Source organism: Haliotis asinina, chromosome 6 (assembly GCF_037392515.1).
Source record: "Haliotis asinina isolate JCU_RB_2024 chromosome 6, JCU_Hal_asi_v2, whole genome shotgun sequence".
Lineage (NCBI taxonomy): Eukaryota > Metazoa > Mollusca > Gastropoda > Lepetellida > Haliotidae > Haliotis > Haliotis asinina.
In genome coordinates, this window is record NC_090285.1 from 55607403 (window position 1) to 55623486 (window position 16084).

General features: G+C 40.9%; 2 protein-coding genes across 2 annotated transcripts; both read right to left on the bottom strand.

Moving 5' to 3' along the window:
- Window positions 1-1013: 1013 nt before the first annotated feature.
- Window positions 1014-4814, bottom strand: LOC137287961 (excitatory amino acid transporter-like). The gene is made up of 5 exons (XM_067820326.1): window positions 4675-4814; window positions 3345-3578; window positions 2601-2795; window positions 1822-1956; window positions 1014-1164 (listed from the first exon to the last, which is right to left on the bottom strand). Exons 1-5 carry the CDS (start codon window positions 4812-4814, stop codon window positions 1014-1016), a joined length of 855 nt encoding a protein of 284 aa, XP_067676427.1.
- On the bottom strand, window positions 4801-15136 carry LOC137286216 (putative sodium-dependent excitatory amino acid transporter glt-6). Its single transcript, XM_067817938.1, has 3 exons — window positions 14935-15136; window positions 12626-12836; window positions 4801-5208 (listed from the first exon to the last, which is right to left on the bottom strand). Exons 1-3 carry the CDS (start codon window positions 15134-15136, stop codon window positions 4995-4997), a joined length of 627 nt encoding a protein of 208 aa, XP_067674039.1. The 3' UTR covers window positions 4801-4994.
- Window positions 15137-16084: the final 948 nt, after the last annotated feature.

Sequence of the window (16084 nt, forward strand, 5' to 3'; positions counted from 1 at the left end):
ACGGAACTCAGACGTGGGTATTTTTACCTTTCTAATATTGATATAACCTATATATGGTTCTCTTAAAATCGTAATGATCAATGAACAGAACTAGGATGTGTCTATTCGTACCCTCTTAGTATTGATATGAGTATATGTGATTCACACATGAAGTTATCCTTAAATCGTAGTAACCAATGAACGGAATTGGGATGTGGTTATTTTTACCTTCTCAATACGGATATAACATACGGTACACACATAAAGTATTCTTTAAGAAAACAGAATGAGATGTTTATCTGGATTATCTAAAATGTGGATTAAGTAAGGAGAAAAGCTCGCTGAAGTCGCAGTACAATAATGGACAATGTTCATAGCACATGTATTCCATGTGGGGTCTGTTGCTTGTTACTTCTGGCACTTGTTTGACGAGTTATTCTGTTGCCCGTTGCGAATGTGAACCTGAAACTATGTTGTGTCAGTATTACTTGTTGATATTTAATCTGCACATGTGTCGTTACTTAGTGATTTCAAAATTCAGTTCTGTACGTAACAGTTTCTGGAAGTTTCAGTTTGGAAATCACTCCGTGGCCTATGCATGTTGGAGTGTCAAACATTTCAGACAAGCTTTAACACAATATACAGATAACACGCGTCTTGTTCTTGTGCGCCGTGATATTGCTGGAATATTTTTAAAAGAAAATCGTCCCCACTCTCTCTTGTTCTTGAATGCGAGTGCCTGCTCACTATTTGATTATAAAATAGTCTTTCAATTTCACATGGAAACAGTAACACACATTATAACCACACCCTCGCGTCACAGATATGTACGGTTTGATCTAGTTGGGGAATGTACGGAATATTATGTGATAAGGTGAAAACTGACAATGTATGGCTATTCATCACATGCATATGCTCCTTTTCTTCAGTTTGTAAAGTTCACAGCGTATCGGAATGTACTGATATGATTTCAATGCATAAGAAACACTCAAAAAGGAGCGTTGACATTAACACTGACCTGTTAATTCTTTGCCCTACACAGTTTCATATTCATGAACAAGACATCCATTAGCAGGTGCTCGATCAGTCCGAGAATGGTCATCAGTAAATGGTTTCAAGAGATGATGGACAAATGATGCAGCCATGCAGTCCCCACACACGTTGACGACTGTTGCTGTTCGACTCCTGTAAATACACATCGTTCTAAAATGTTCTTTAAGCATCAACATTCGGTTAAAAATCTGTTGCAATCCGACTAGTCTAATTGTAAAATATTCAGTAAACATCAATGTAAAATCTGTTGCAGTTCACTTTCTGCAAAGGTATATCGATGTAAAATTGTCTTTAAATATAAAGGTTCCGTGTAAAATCTCACCAAACACCAAACATAAAAAAAATCAACAGAATATGTTCAACTCGCAATCAGCGAAACTGTTCATCATTTCCGAATTCTATTTTCCACCTGTGCCAATATACCTTACTACAACAGTTGAAATCTGGTGACTCCGTATAGTATCATATTCCCATGCCCCTGAACTTCAGTGGAGATCAGGTCTTCATGTCTAATCAAGAGTCACTATGCCCTAGAACCTCAATGGAGATCTTGTCACTCTGTCTAATCCAGTGTCACTATGCCCTAGAACCTCAATGGAAATCTTGTCACTCTGTCTAATCAAGTGTCACTATGCCCTGGACCCTCAATGAAGATCTTGTCACTGTCTAATCAAGTGTCACTATGCCCTGAAACCTTAATGGACATCTGGTCCCAATTTCTCGAAACAAACTTAAATTTCCATGCCTGTCAGCTTCCGCTGCCTTGCCAATGCAACCAACAGTACTTACATGAACCAGTCGACGGCGAGGAGCAGGGGGATGTCGTGTGTGGGGATACCGGCAGAGGTCAGTATCATGACCAGGGTGGGAATACCGCTGCCGGGGACTCCAGTAATCCCAATACTGGCCATGACGTTGAGGAGGCTGCAACACACCAGGGTCACGTCCAGCCGCGATTACACCATAGATCTCCTACTGGCACTATAGATTCTATCTGCTCTCTGTGTATTAGCCCTTGGCTAAATGCTAGAAAAGTCCCCATCTCTTAGGATCTCTCAGCAGCAGTAAAAGTGTTATCCAGTATAATGATATCAGGTATTTATATAGCTGGTATTTTTCCCCTCGATCACTGGATGTCAATTTCAACAGCACATCGTATTTGAATCTCAACTCTTTGGGGAGTATACAACTCTTGCTGCCACTTGGCGCACCGAGTCTACTGAGGCTCTCTCATCCTAACGAGGTACCCATTATCAGCTGGGTGGACTGGGACACATAGTCACAGTCACTTTACCATTGTGTACATGGAATGGCTGTTGGACGCCTGTGTGATTTTTGAAAAAAAAATACAATGTGCTGTTGCGTAACATATATTCCTCTAATGCTCATCAATTTCTGGTATTCAGTTGCCTCCCTATGGAATATACCAGCACCTTCTCCGTAGACGTAATTGTTCCGTGCGTTCGCGCATATTCGTCAAGAAACCCAAACTTACAACCTTTAATCAAAACAAACTGTAAAACAATTTCGTTTGCTTAAAAATACGTCACAAATTATGAAGTTCTTACCAAAGGTTTAAGATGTCAGCAAACCCAAGATTTATGCCGTTCAGCTGGGCAATATAAACGGCACTTATACAGTTGGTCATGGCCGACCCGTCCATGTTGATGGTAGCACCAATAGGCAGAACGAAGCGGCTGATCGTCTTGTGAACCTTCAAGTTCTCCTCACAGCAACGTATTGTCACCGGCAGTGTAGCAGAGCTGCGGGCAAACCATTGCCATTAATTTTAATTTTTGGGTGCTTTATGCCGAAGGAAATATGTTTCGGAGAACAGTCAAGACTGGCTATTTTCTGGCATTATATATTTTCAATAATGTAAGCTCAAAATTAATAATTCCGCCATTTCGATAAGAATAAGCAGAGAACAGTTTATCAACACCGTTATGTCGAACTTTCGATTGTCTCAAAGCACAAGCTCTGTCTCTGTATTTCCTGATTAAATAGTCTTTTCGTGGCTATGTCGAATCCTTGTCAACTAGACATGACGATGATTGAATATATTTTATTTTTGACATATAATCCCGATATTAGCTATAACCAAACTTTGTATCGAGATCATCGAGGGCGGCGGATACCCCAGTAGTTCAAGCGTTCGCCCGTCACGCCGAAGACCCGGGTTCGATTCCCCACATAGGTACAATATGTGAAGATCATATTTACCACACACACACCCTCCACGCTTTGATATTGCTGGAATATTGCTAAAACGGCTTGCCTAGTTTGTAATGGTGACCCAGCGTTCTCTGTACCTGGACTCCGTGGCTAGCGCTGTAACGAGGGCTTGTACTACTCCATGCAAAACTCGGTAGGCGTTTCTCCGTGTGACTATAAAGTACATCAGCGGTACGACCAGGAACATGTGGATAATGGCACCGGTCAGACCAGTGACCATGTACATCCCTAGATGACGCGCTGTCTCTGCCAGGTCCTGCACCTCAAGAATCTTTCCAATGATGAGACATAAAATCCCAACTGGAGAAAACCTGAAAAAGAGAACTCGACTTCGATGGACACTTCGAAGACGATTTGCACTCACATACTCATGAAGATCCTGGTTAGAAACAGTCATCAGTAACCTTTAAGCATTCTGACTTGGTAGATGTGAGTGAGTGAGTGAGTGTAGCTTTACGCCGCACTCAGCAATATTCCAGTTACATGATGGCGGTCTGTAAATAATCGAATCTGGACCTGGCAATCCAGTGATCAACAACATGAGCATCGATCTGCACAACTGGGAAACGATTACATGTGTCAACCAAGTCAGCGAGCCTGACCACCCGATCCCGTTAGTCCTCCCTTACGACAAGCTGAGTCGCCTTTTAAGGGAAGCATGGGTTGCTGAAGGCCTATTCTACCCCGGGACCTTCACGCGTCCTTGATAGATTTATTTCATCGTATTCAGGTTGTGTAGAATATTGCTGAGTGCGGTGTTGAGTACAAACAAACTTTTTGTTGTATTTGTTATTTTATGTTCAGGGACACATGTGCAGAAAGTACATGTTTCAAGGGTCCTTCATAGAGACCTCTTCAATTCACTGATATTGCATTCTTAAATAGTGCATGGGCAGAATGCACGTCTTAAACATTTAAATAGCTTCTATCCCGGATGATTAGGGATCGGTGAGTGTAGCCCTTTGGTTGAGGCACGGGTTCGATTCCCCACATGGGTACAACGAGTGAAGCCCATTTTCTGGTGTTCCTCGCTGTGATATTTCTGAAATATTGTTATAAAGCGACGTGAACCTAAACTCGCTCACTCGTATGAGTAATCTAACAGTGTTCACCTTTTGCCGCATCAAATAAACTATTTTTTTTATTACTGGGTGTTAAATGACAAAAAGTTGTCCGAGGAGACAACGGCAATCCCTACGAAAGACCCACGCCGGGAGATATGCACATGCCTCATTCTGAAGTCCTAGGGGATGTCAAGAGACCTAAATGCTAGTTCGAATCCAAAAAAGAGTGAGCCACCTTGATATAGTTTCACATTCAATGCATAAATGTCATGATCAGTAACTAATATTTCATACATATACACAAGTAAAGTGTTATGTAAAGAGGTAACAAGCAACTACATACCACATCACAATGTTAACCATTTTCATTGTAACGTTATTGAGAGTGTTGAAAAAGCCGAGCATGGGTTTTCCACTGTCTCCAAGCCTGCCGAGTATGACTCCGAACACAGCACAGTACAACAGAATACCTGTAAACAGCATTTTTTTTTTTTTTTAAAAAAAAACAACAACCCCCAAAACATTGAAAGTAATTTGGTGATGCAATACAAGGTTCGGGAAACACAAATTTAAAGCAGAACGTTATGTTGATTTTAATGAAATTGAAATTTGGAGATATACTGAGTATGTAGACGCTGAGTTGTATGCGTATATAGACTGTTTTCAGGTCCCACCGACGTCCACCAAACACCCACCAATGGCATTAAGACCAGGTTGGTAGGTGAGTGTGCCAACCCATTCTTCGTTATTTGCCAAGTCTGTGGATGTGTTAAGGGTCTTGTTGCTAGGCGAAATCCCAGTGGGCCTGGGACGAAGTTGGAAGACTGTGCGTGTTGACTGAAACGCTGCTCGTACCATGTTGTCTGGAAACATGTTCCTGCAGAGAGAGAGAGAGAGAGAGAGACATATATAAAACATCAGTGCAAAACAAAAAATAATTAATCATCGATCCAAATTAACGCCCACAAACGACTCTTGCTCCAGATATATATCAGTTCCATGGATTCTTGAGGCGGTGATGTAGTCCAGTGGTTAAAGCGTTCTCTCGTCACCTTAGTTGAATTACTAAGGAGTCTGTTTGTCACTCGCCTTATTTACAAAGGTATCCACTATTTGGTTCTTAAACATAAATTGCTGTTCCTTAGAAAAATATGTTTAGGTGGTAATTCATTTACAATATCCACGGAAATGGCGGAGTAGTAAAATGGTCAAAGAGTCCGCTCATCTCTCTGAAGTCCTTGGTTTGACTCCCCACATGGGTACAATGTGTGAAGCCCATTTCAGGTGTCCCTCGACGTGATATTGCTGGAATATTGCTAAAAGCATCGTAAAACTATACTAACTCACTCCATAACTTCTTAAAAATGCATTTTAATTCCGTGGGTCATGTTCACAAAACGAAGTGACAGTACTTGCGCTCAAGTTACTTCTAGAAAACAATCGCAGTTAGATAACTGCACTGCACAATGTAACTTGCTATGCGGGCACTACAGAAACAGCTTTGAAACACAGGTTAAAAACTGACACATAAATGTTTGAATCTGTTACTGTTATTATCAGATTTGCTGATATCTGCTGGCTGGCTGGTTTAAAGGTTTAACGTCGGCTTTTAGCGTAGCCAATATTGCTGACGGTTTTTAAACGCATAAAACTGCATTTGTCACCCATCAAGGCCTATATCAATTCAAACGTTTGACGCAGGGCTTGTCTAATTCTCCACTTTGGTTTCAGCAACTCACGAGCAAATGAGCATAGTGCTAAGAAAATTTGTCTTTAAAGTTGCGCTGATTGAAGCATCTCCAACATTTGGAGCAAGTCTTCTACTATGTCAAACAGGCAAAATTAACGCTGAAACCTTCAAAATGCATTTTTGAAAAAGACAAGCTTTCACATCTGGGTCATGTTTTATCATGTGTAGGTGTCAAGTCGATGACTAAAAGGTCGAAGCAGTTCAGACCTCTCAAGCACTCAAATCACACAATCAGGTTTGTTCAGTTTTAGTCCTTTAACTTTTACAGAAAGTATATGAAAGATGATGCTAAAATGCTAAAATTGCCCTGCCACTGAATACATTCAGAGGCAGACTCTGGAAAGAAACCAGTTCCAGTTGCTTGAGTGTGATCAGGCATTCAACACACTCAAACATGCTATGCGTAACACACCTGTTCTGGCTTATCCAGACTTTGACAACGAATTTCTTTTTTCAAGCGATCGATATGAGCATAGGGTTGTCTTGCGTCAAAAAGACGAAAAGAATAATGAACATCCTGTAGCTTTTGGTGGAAGACCTCTTCATGGCAGCGAGAATTGGAGCATTACAGAAAAAGTAGGCTTAGCTCTGACTGAAGCTATCACATCCTTTTGTACATATCTGGCGAACCCTAAATCCACTGTCTACACGTATCACATAGCATTAAAATAGCTCAAATCCATCAAGGACGCCACGAACTGTCTCCCTATACCTTTGACTTTGTTCATCGCAGCGGCAAAGCTAACCGGAACGCTGATGCACTCACGTTAAGAATATGAGCAAAATATTAACAGTAAACCGAACAAGAGGCTGAGAAAACGGTCTTTACAGTAACTTCAATTGGGCAAAGAAGCTATACCAACACTTTGGCAAGCCCACATTTATCCCCACAGGTCATCCAATCCTCTCAGACTGAATATGATCGTATACCCATTTCACACAGATTTTCAACTACATCAAATATGATGTCCTTCCAGAAGATGAGAAGGATCACCAAGAGATCCTTATTGAAGCCTCCACATTTGCAAATGATGAGGGAACCGTAAGCATATTTGTCCCACAGACAGGAGGACCATGCAGAGATATTCATTAAACAGTTGGCAGTTCCAAAAACCCTCAAGAATCAGGTCCTGAGATCCTACCATGATTTCAAGTTTGGTGGTTGTCACCATGGAAAAGAAAAGATCACAACACCATGAGACCAAAATACTACTGACCCAAGATGTACAGCGATATCGCGACGCATGTCTAGACATGTGAGGTGTGTCAGCAGACGAAGAGGCATTACTACAGCAAGAAGGCACCCGTACGTCCACTATCTGTAGAAAAGGTCTTCACCAGGTAGCATGTCGGCGTCCTTGTTCCCTTGCCAACAACACCAGACAAGTACAAGCACATTTCAGTCATTACCGATGCAGCATCTACATGGTGAGAAACCTTTCCACCTCACAATACAAGAAGACACAAATCTCGTAAGAGAATTATTTTGTCGGTATCGCGCTCCAATGACCTTAATTTCAGACAGAGGTCAGAACTTCATGTCAAAATTTAACCTATTTGTGAACTTTTGGCTATCAAATTTACTCATACATGCCCATATCATCCCAAATAAACAACAGCTGCGTAGAAAGGCTCAATTCACACATCAATCAATCTCTAAGAGCCTATTGTAAAACAAAACCCATCATGATGACCGAATGGCCCCAGATTCATCAACACAAAAGTCCCCTTTCATTACGCTTCTCAGTCGAGACATTAGAGTTCAACAGAATGCTACATTAATTCAAAAGGAAAATTTATGCACAGCAAAAAAAGAATATCGTTTAAATTTGCTTGAGGAGCTAAAAATTACAATGACAATTGCATTTGCAAGGCTAAAGAGCCAGATTTCACCCCAGGTCAAAGAGTTTGGCTCTATTGTCAAAAAGTAGAAAAAGGCCTTTGCAACTAATTAACAAAAGATTGTCAAAGATTGGAAAAAGGTATTTGCACCAATGTAACTAAAAAGGTGGTATGGCAGTTATTACATTCAGGTCCAAATTTCACGAGCAAACTATGCCGAAGTTCTGACGACAAATTACACAAACCACTGGTCCATGCCAACCGCCTGAAGCCATATTTCGATCCAGCTGATCGTCCGTAGTATCCACCAGATCCATACCTTAACAACAACAACAACAACAACAACAACAATATGGATTCAGACGTCATAGATGACAACGAGAGACAAGTCAACGCCACAACTTGACGGCAATAACTCCCAGTCAACAAGTTCAACCAACGATCAATCACCAAAAGGTATGGAAGATCCAAGGACACCATCCAAGAAGAAGAAAGCATGCAAGAAAGCTCAGCAGGACCAGTTCAAAACCAGGAGCAGAGCATCTCAGGTCCAAGTCATCCCACCAAGTAGAAAGGAAATGCAAACAAGTCGGGTTGCGATGAGACCAGAGCGTGATAGACCAAACTCAACGACATCACGACAGCATCGTCTCATTACATTAAAGGCCCTAAGCAATGGCTTCAAATCAGCACCTGCCATCAATAGGGAATTCCGTACATTCACTGGGCGACGAATTTCACACTCAGCCGTTTAAAACCGGCTCTATCAATCACGTCTGAAAGCATGGCGGTCCTTCAAGGGTGTTGCCCTTACAACTCACCATAGGCACCAAAGACTGGTATGGGCTAAGTAGCATCAGGGACAGGCTTTGCACCACTGGCGTTACAAGATGTTCTCAGATGAGTCAAGGTCCTGCCTCAGATTCACAGACGACAGAAAACGTTGTTGGCGCCGTAGCGGTGAGCGGAATGCCAGAGCGGCAATTATTGACCATGATCGATATCGGGGTGGCAGTGTCATGGTATGGGGTGGGGTTACATATGACAGGCAAACAGATCTAGTCATCGTTAATGGATCCTTGACTGGTCAGCGATACGTTGACGAAACTTCGCGTCCTGTCGTGGCTCCACTGGCTAGAATCATTGGCAGGAATTTTGAATTCCAAGATGATCATGCCAGACCACATCGGGCCCAGCTTGTCACAGCTTATCTCCGACGAGAGGGCACACAGACACTGGACACCCGTGGACCTGGCCCAGACTGGTGCACCTCTTCAGTAGGAATGGCGGGAAATACCACGGGCAACCATCCCGAAATTAATCAAGAGTATGTCATGTCGTGAATGTGCTGCCCAGCATAGTGGACACACCAGATATTGAACGTAACGCCCAAATTTGACTTATTTGACGTTCAGAGCAATTTCACATTTATTGCCATTTCATCAGTTCCTTTATGTTTTATATATACTATAAGCGTACACAAGTGGAATATTTTGTACTTGGGGTTTCTTTCCTCGAACGAACGAACTGCTGAACGAACTGCCGCGGAAGGCTCATTGTACAGAGATGATCTGTTTGACTGGCATTTTAGCAGTATGGTGAGCGATAGGAAAGTAAGATCTTTTTATAGATAACAATTTTTTTATTGTATATGATAGAGCGTTTCGGTATGGATTCATATACCGTTGTATATAGTGTATAAGTGAAATCCCAAATATGACATATGTTGCATTTGACCACTTTCTAAATGGCATCGTGTAATCGTTGTATATAGAGTTGCTGGGTTTTGTAAATACATGCTCCCTGCATTTCCGTTCGATCCAGTCAACAAATACTGTGATGGCGAACTACTGAGTGGCTGGAAACTGTTGTTCGTCCAAGTACAAAGCAGGACTTAAAACTGGCAATCTGAGTTTGCACCGGTTTCCGTCCGATCCAATCATCCGGGAAAAATGGATGCAGTTTGTTTGCAACCCACTACATAAAAAACAAAAAAAGCCCAAAACAAACGTGTCATTCGTACAAGTATCACACCTGCCAGACTGTGTACTTAGATAATGTGACAGAGACAGAACCCAGGTGCACCAGCAATGTATTCTGTTTATGGTATATGGCCTGATAGGTATAAAGTGCATGTGGTCAGTGATTGAAGCTGTGTGTTGCATTTTGTCATTAGCAGATAGGCAGACACATAGATGCCAATGAAACAGACATTGAGTTTTATAAGTGTCAGGGACGCTTAAACTGTTACAATCTTTCTGTTTATCTTTCTGTTTCCATAGACATGTATTAAAACATTTCAGTTTTCAAACTGAGCAATTTTTAGCAGTGAAATTAGTATTTCTAATGCTACTCTTTCTTGAAAACTTAGTTTGCAAATCTGCATAAGTGGGACGAGTGTATTGTTATTACTGCAGACCCAAGATGCTTGTAATCACAAGAAGCATCTCTGTTCTCCAACTTCGGTCGCAGCGGTAATCCTTGCACACAGCACCTGCTGGTTCCTTCTCGATTAAACTTGCACATTTGAGATTAAGAATGAAGAAACGATAGTTTTGGAGTATATCAGTTTTTCTTTTCATAAAACCAAAATAAGTAATCGCTAGGTTTGATACGTTCAAAGTTGCAACATTACATAGATGACCGCTCCCATTTGAGAAAATCTAGATACGTCATTTATGATTTTGAAACATAGCTTCTTGAAGATGTAAAACATATATTAAGTTGTTGCTGTTGAGTTTTCTTTAAAACTATATACTCTAGTTTGTATGCCTAACGACAAATTAGGTATAGCTCGATATTATAAAACAATATGTTCTCACTGTTCCAAGCACACAAAAAGAGTTTATGTAAACACTAGTCGTATCTGAAACTTATGTCTAGTGCAAAACTGAATATTAGATTGTACTTGTTATACATGAATTTGAAGTGCAACATTTGAAGTGTTTCAATGCAGACTTAAGTTCGTGAATGTTGATAATTTTGTTCATGGGTAGGTGTCTGTGGTGGTTCTGGTAAGTGTGTTGGGGGTGGGGGGTGGGGGGGGCGTTTTGATGGTGTTTTGGAAATGTTGTGGGTAGTTGGTGGAGCTGCTATATTCCGAGAAGGTGGCAGCAACTGTGCTTGCTTTTTCTTTACGTACACTGGAAGTGTGTTCATGGAAGCTGCCTTGGTAAGTGCACCACAGTCGGACAGTGTGTTCGAAATCAGTCCCCACACAACCATCCACAGGAGGATCAAGCAGCTCTGAAGATTGCCAGTGCTCTGCGGCGACAGGTACAGACTGAGAGAACACCTGTACTGGCCATCTACGACGGGGAGATTTCAAGATTGGACCGACATAAAGCAGCGACTGTCAAGTCCTTCTATTCAGTCACAAGTAGTCTCTACAAGCAGAGACAAAAGATGATGCCACCACTTCACAAAACGCTCAGCGAGGTGAATCTACCTGAGACGACATGACGGAGAGGACGATTGCTGCCCGACCGGTAACGACGCACGTATAAACGTCTGCTACGTCTTCTGTGCGACAACGTACAAAGGGCAACATGATACCACCTTCAGCCTGATGTCATCACCACCATCAACGCTGTTGAGACCGTCCTCTCCAGCTGTGACATCCGTGGCTGATACTTCCTCTACACAAGGACTCTCTGGAGGAAGGTTCAGACTCTTGGCTTCAGTGAAGCCTACCAGCAGGATACTGAAGTCAACACTTCGGTGCGAAGAACAGCAGCACTTCCCCTCCTTCCAATAGCATGGTTGAGGACGTCTTGATCCAAGTCATGGACGACGCCCATCTCCTGCACAGAAGGATGCCTTCCATGACTACGTCGGCAGCACCTGGGTGGATGCCAAGTTCCGAGCCAGAGACCCCACCACGAGACCCGTGGCCCGAGGACGATCAATCATCTCGAGGGGTGGCATTCCCCTTTAAACAAGACTGTGCAGAGAGTTCACCCTAACATTTTCGCTTTAGTGAAAGTGCGGCAGAAGTTGGAGAGCATTGAGAGGAACAAGTTGGTGCAGATGTCGCACCACCCCATAAGATTATCTACACAGAGATCTACCAGATACCCACGAGACTGAAAGACCAACTGACAGCTGGTATCGAGACCCCCATGGATTTCCTTTCAGCTGCTGGACATTTGAATAAATTGATGTAAATGACACAGACAGATGGAATGACTTCAGTTGTCATCAGAAATGTATATTTGTACATATTTACATATGTAAATAATTCATGTTACTTAATGATGCAATAAATGTTTTAGAACGTAATGTAATGTCATTTCAATTAATTATACAATAATAGGATTTGTAATGTAACGTTAATGTTACCACGTTAGTGAAAAGGTAGGGGCAGAACAATTTGTAACCATTGGTACGTAAAATTGTTCATTTAAAACTGTAGGCATTACTAGACTCCACCGACGGAACCTCCTGTAAAGCCGAGCCTTCTTTCACGAAGCACTAAGGTGATCGATCGTAAGTCACTAAGGTAACCTTAGAGCAATGTTAAAGAATGGGAGTTATGGTTAGCCATTAAAAGTTGCTTCCTGAAAGGAGCCCCTGATCTAGTTCTTAAAGTCTGGTTTGCCTGATTCTTCTTCTGTTCTTCCAAAAAGCGCATTTGACCAGACTTTCGTGGACGGGAAAGAGGTTCCATATAAATATATAATTAATTAGATGTCTTACTTACCTGACAAGATCCAGAACCACCTGCCCGGGGGAGGGGGAGTGTGTGGGTGTGGACGGTGGTACAGATGAGGTTGCCGAGCCCGTTAGACCAGGTCTGAGGGTGAACACCAGCAGCACACCAATCAACAGCGCGATCACGGTGGATGCAATGTAATAGCCCATGGTCAAAAGTCCTAGCTTTCCTGTCGACTTGCTGTCCACATTTGCAATACCTGGTCATCAGTAAAGCACTTGATAAGCACATGACCTCATATCTGTACGAGGATTAAAGATCTAAAAAAGATTGTTTTTGAGATGACCCCCGACTCGAAATGCTTCACGGTATAATACATCATAATGTACTTTTAATGTGAAACATTTCGAGTCGGGGGTCACCTCAAATTATTAAACATTTATGACAAATTCTCGCAAAGACACGAGCGCCAGTGTTGATCAGTTGTCACATGGAAATGTGATCAAGAAAAGTATATTTGCTATGGATTCGTCATCAGTCAAAAGACGTTATATCCCATTCAAATAGATGATGTTTTGAAATAAAGGAGACGTTGTACTTATATCTCAGTATGATGATGATAATGACGACGACGATAATGATGGCGTTTATAATGATGATAATGATGGCGTTGATAATAATGATGTGATGATGATAATGATGGCGTTGATAATGATGATGTGATGATGATAATGATGGCGTTGATAATGATGATGTGATGATGATAATGATGGCGTTGATAATGATGATGTGATGATATGGTGATAATGATGGCGTTGATAATAATGATGTGATGATGATAATTATGGCGTTGATAATGATGATGTGATGATGATAATGATGGCGTTGATAATGATGATGATATGATGATAATGATGGTGTTGATAATGATGATGTGATGATGATAATGATGGCGTTGATAATGATAATGTGATGATGATAATGATGGCGTTGATAATGATGATGTGATGATGATAATTATGGCGTTGATAATGATGATGTGATGATGATAATGATTGCGTTGATAATGATGATGTGATGATGATAATTATGGCGTTGATAATGATGATGTGATGATGATAATGATGGCGTTGAAAATAATGATGTGATGATGATAATGATGGCGTTGATAATGATGATGTGATGATGATAATTATGGCGTTGAAAATGATGATGTGATGATGATAATGATGGCGTTGATAATGATGATGTGATGATGATAATGATGGCGTTGATAATGATGATGTGATGATGATAATTATGGCGTTGAAAATGATGATGTGATGATGATAATGATGGCGTTGATAATGATGATGTGATGATGATAATGATGACGTTGATAATGATGATGTGATGATGATAATGATGGCGTTGATAATGATGATGTGATGATGATAATGATGGCGTTGATAATAATGATGTGATGATGATAATGATGGCGTTGATAATGATGATGTGATGATGATAATGATGGCGTTGATAATGATGATGTGATGATGATAATGATGGCGTTGATAATGATGATGTGATGATGATAATGATGGCGTTGATAATGATGATGTGATGATGATAATTATGGCGTTGATAATGATGATGTGATGATGATAATGATGGCGTTGATAATAATGATGTGATGATGATAATGATGACGTTGATAATAATGATGTGATGATGATAATGATGGCGTTGATAATAATGATGTGATGATGATAATGATGGCGTTGATAATGATGATGTGATGATGATAATTATGGCGTTGATAATGATGATGTGATGATGATAATGATGGCGTTGATAATGATGATGTGATGATGATAATGATGGCGTTGATAATGATGATGTGATGATATGATGATAATGATGGCGTTGATAATGATGATGTGATGATATGATGATAATGATGGCGTTGATAATGATGATGTGATGATATGATGATAATGATGGCGTTGATAATGATGATGTGATGATGATAATTATGGCGTTGATAATGATGATGTGATGATGATAATGATGGCGTTGATAATGATGATGTGATGATATGATGATAATGATGGCGTTGATAATGATGATGTGATGATATGATGATAATGATGGCGTTGATAATGATGATGTGATGATATGATGATAATGATGGCGTTGATAATGATGATGTGATGATATGATGATACTGATACTAATGATGTTGATGATGCTGCTGCTACTGATGATGATGATTCACGAGAAGTACACTTAGAAAAGAATACAACACATGCCGCTTTAACGATAAAGTCATTGTAGAATTTACAAAATGAGAGTTGACAATTTCTATCGGTACACACCTGTGACCATGCTTGCAACTATCAGCGGGAGAATCAACATTTTCAACATCCTCATGAATATCTCGCCGGGGAAGCCAATGAGTTGGATGGTTTCATGAGTGAGGTTAAGCTGACGACAAAAAAAGCCCACAACCCCTCCTAGAACAACTGATATGATGGTGGCCACCAGCAGAGCATTTGTTCGAAGACGTCTGCACTCCATTACCTTAAACAATCAAAATAAAACACGCAGGTGTGTATTGTTTGTTGTTGTTTAACGTCACAATAATCTAGAAATATGATCTGTAAAGACTTGTGCCTGGACATGACTGTCTAGTGATCAACAGCGATCACTGTGATTGGGATAAGATGACATGTGTCAACCAAGATAGCAAGCCTTACAACCACATCCGCTTAGTCCCCTCTTAGCATTTGTAACCTGGATCTTCACATGTCGAGGGTGTATATATACTGAAGGGCAAAAGAAATGTCGTCATATTGAAAATAACATTTAAGTATCAATGGAAATTCAATGTTTATACCCATTTTTTGTAAACGTACACTGGAAGTTAAGTTTGAGGTAAGCATAAATTGTGGTGGTATAGCCTATTTTGCCCAATAAAGTGTGGGTTGAGACTGAGGTTAGAAATATTTCTGTTTGTGGAAAGGGAAGAGTTCGACACAACATTGAAATCTATATGAACCTTCATCATGCATGCAGCCATGCATAAATTGCTACCTTGAATGTCAATAGTTCAACTGTTAACTGAAAGCAGTATCTACTAGTAGTTTGCAGTTGGTTTGTGAGCGTTTATGCTTGCGTGTGTGCGTGCACATGCGTGTGTGTGTGCGTGCGTGCGTGTTAGACTGCGTGTGATATTGTGGTTGTGGTTATGTGTGTGTGGTCTTGGTTATGTGTGTGGTTGGGGCTGTGAACGTGTATGCTTGGAAGGGCGGGAAGAGGCGCGTGAATGTGTACTGGTCTATTGCAAGTTCCAAAGTTCGCACCCACTATCATTCCAAGGAGGCAGTTATACACGCTTTACTGGATTTCAGTAGCCATTCTTTATCTTATCCTTCAATGCCAAGCGTCAACTAGGTTTTGTAACATTGGGGTTTGACATATATGTTTCAGATATTTTAAAAAAGTCCAAAGAAACAAGTACATGTA

Bases quoted from the DNA above. Each gene is read 5' to 3' on its own strand.
- LOC137287961 (XM_067820326.1), bottom strand. From the start codon at position 4,814: ATGCTGTTTACAGGTATTCTGTTGTACTGTGCTGTGTTCGGAGTCATA. The intron at 3,579-4,674 runs GTATGTAGTTGC...TCTCTTTTTCAG, and splicing joins ATGGTTAACATTGTGATGTG to GTTTTCTCCAGTTGGGATTT. The intron at 1,957-2,600 runs GTAAGAACTTCA...GGTGTGTTGCAG, and splicing joins GCTGACATCTTAAACCTTTG to CCTCCTCAACGTCATGGCCA.
- LOC137286216 (XM_067817938.1), bottom strand. From the start codon at position 15,136: ATGGAGTGCAGACGTCTTCGAACAAATGCTCTGCTGGTGGCCACCATC. The intron at 12,837-14,934 runs GTGTGTACCGAT...ACTGATGACCAG, and splicing joins AGTTGCAAGCATGGTCACAG to GTATTGCAAATGTGGACAGC. The intron at 5,209-12,625 runs GTAAGTAAGACA...CTCTCTCTGCAG, and splicing joins GTGGTTCTGGATCTTGTCAG to GAACATGTTTCCAGACAACA.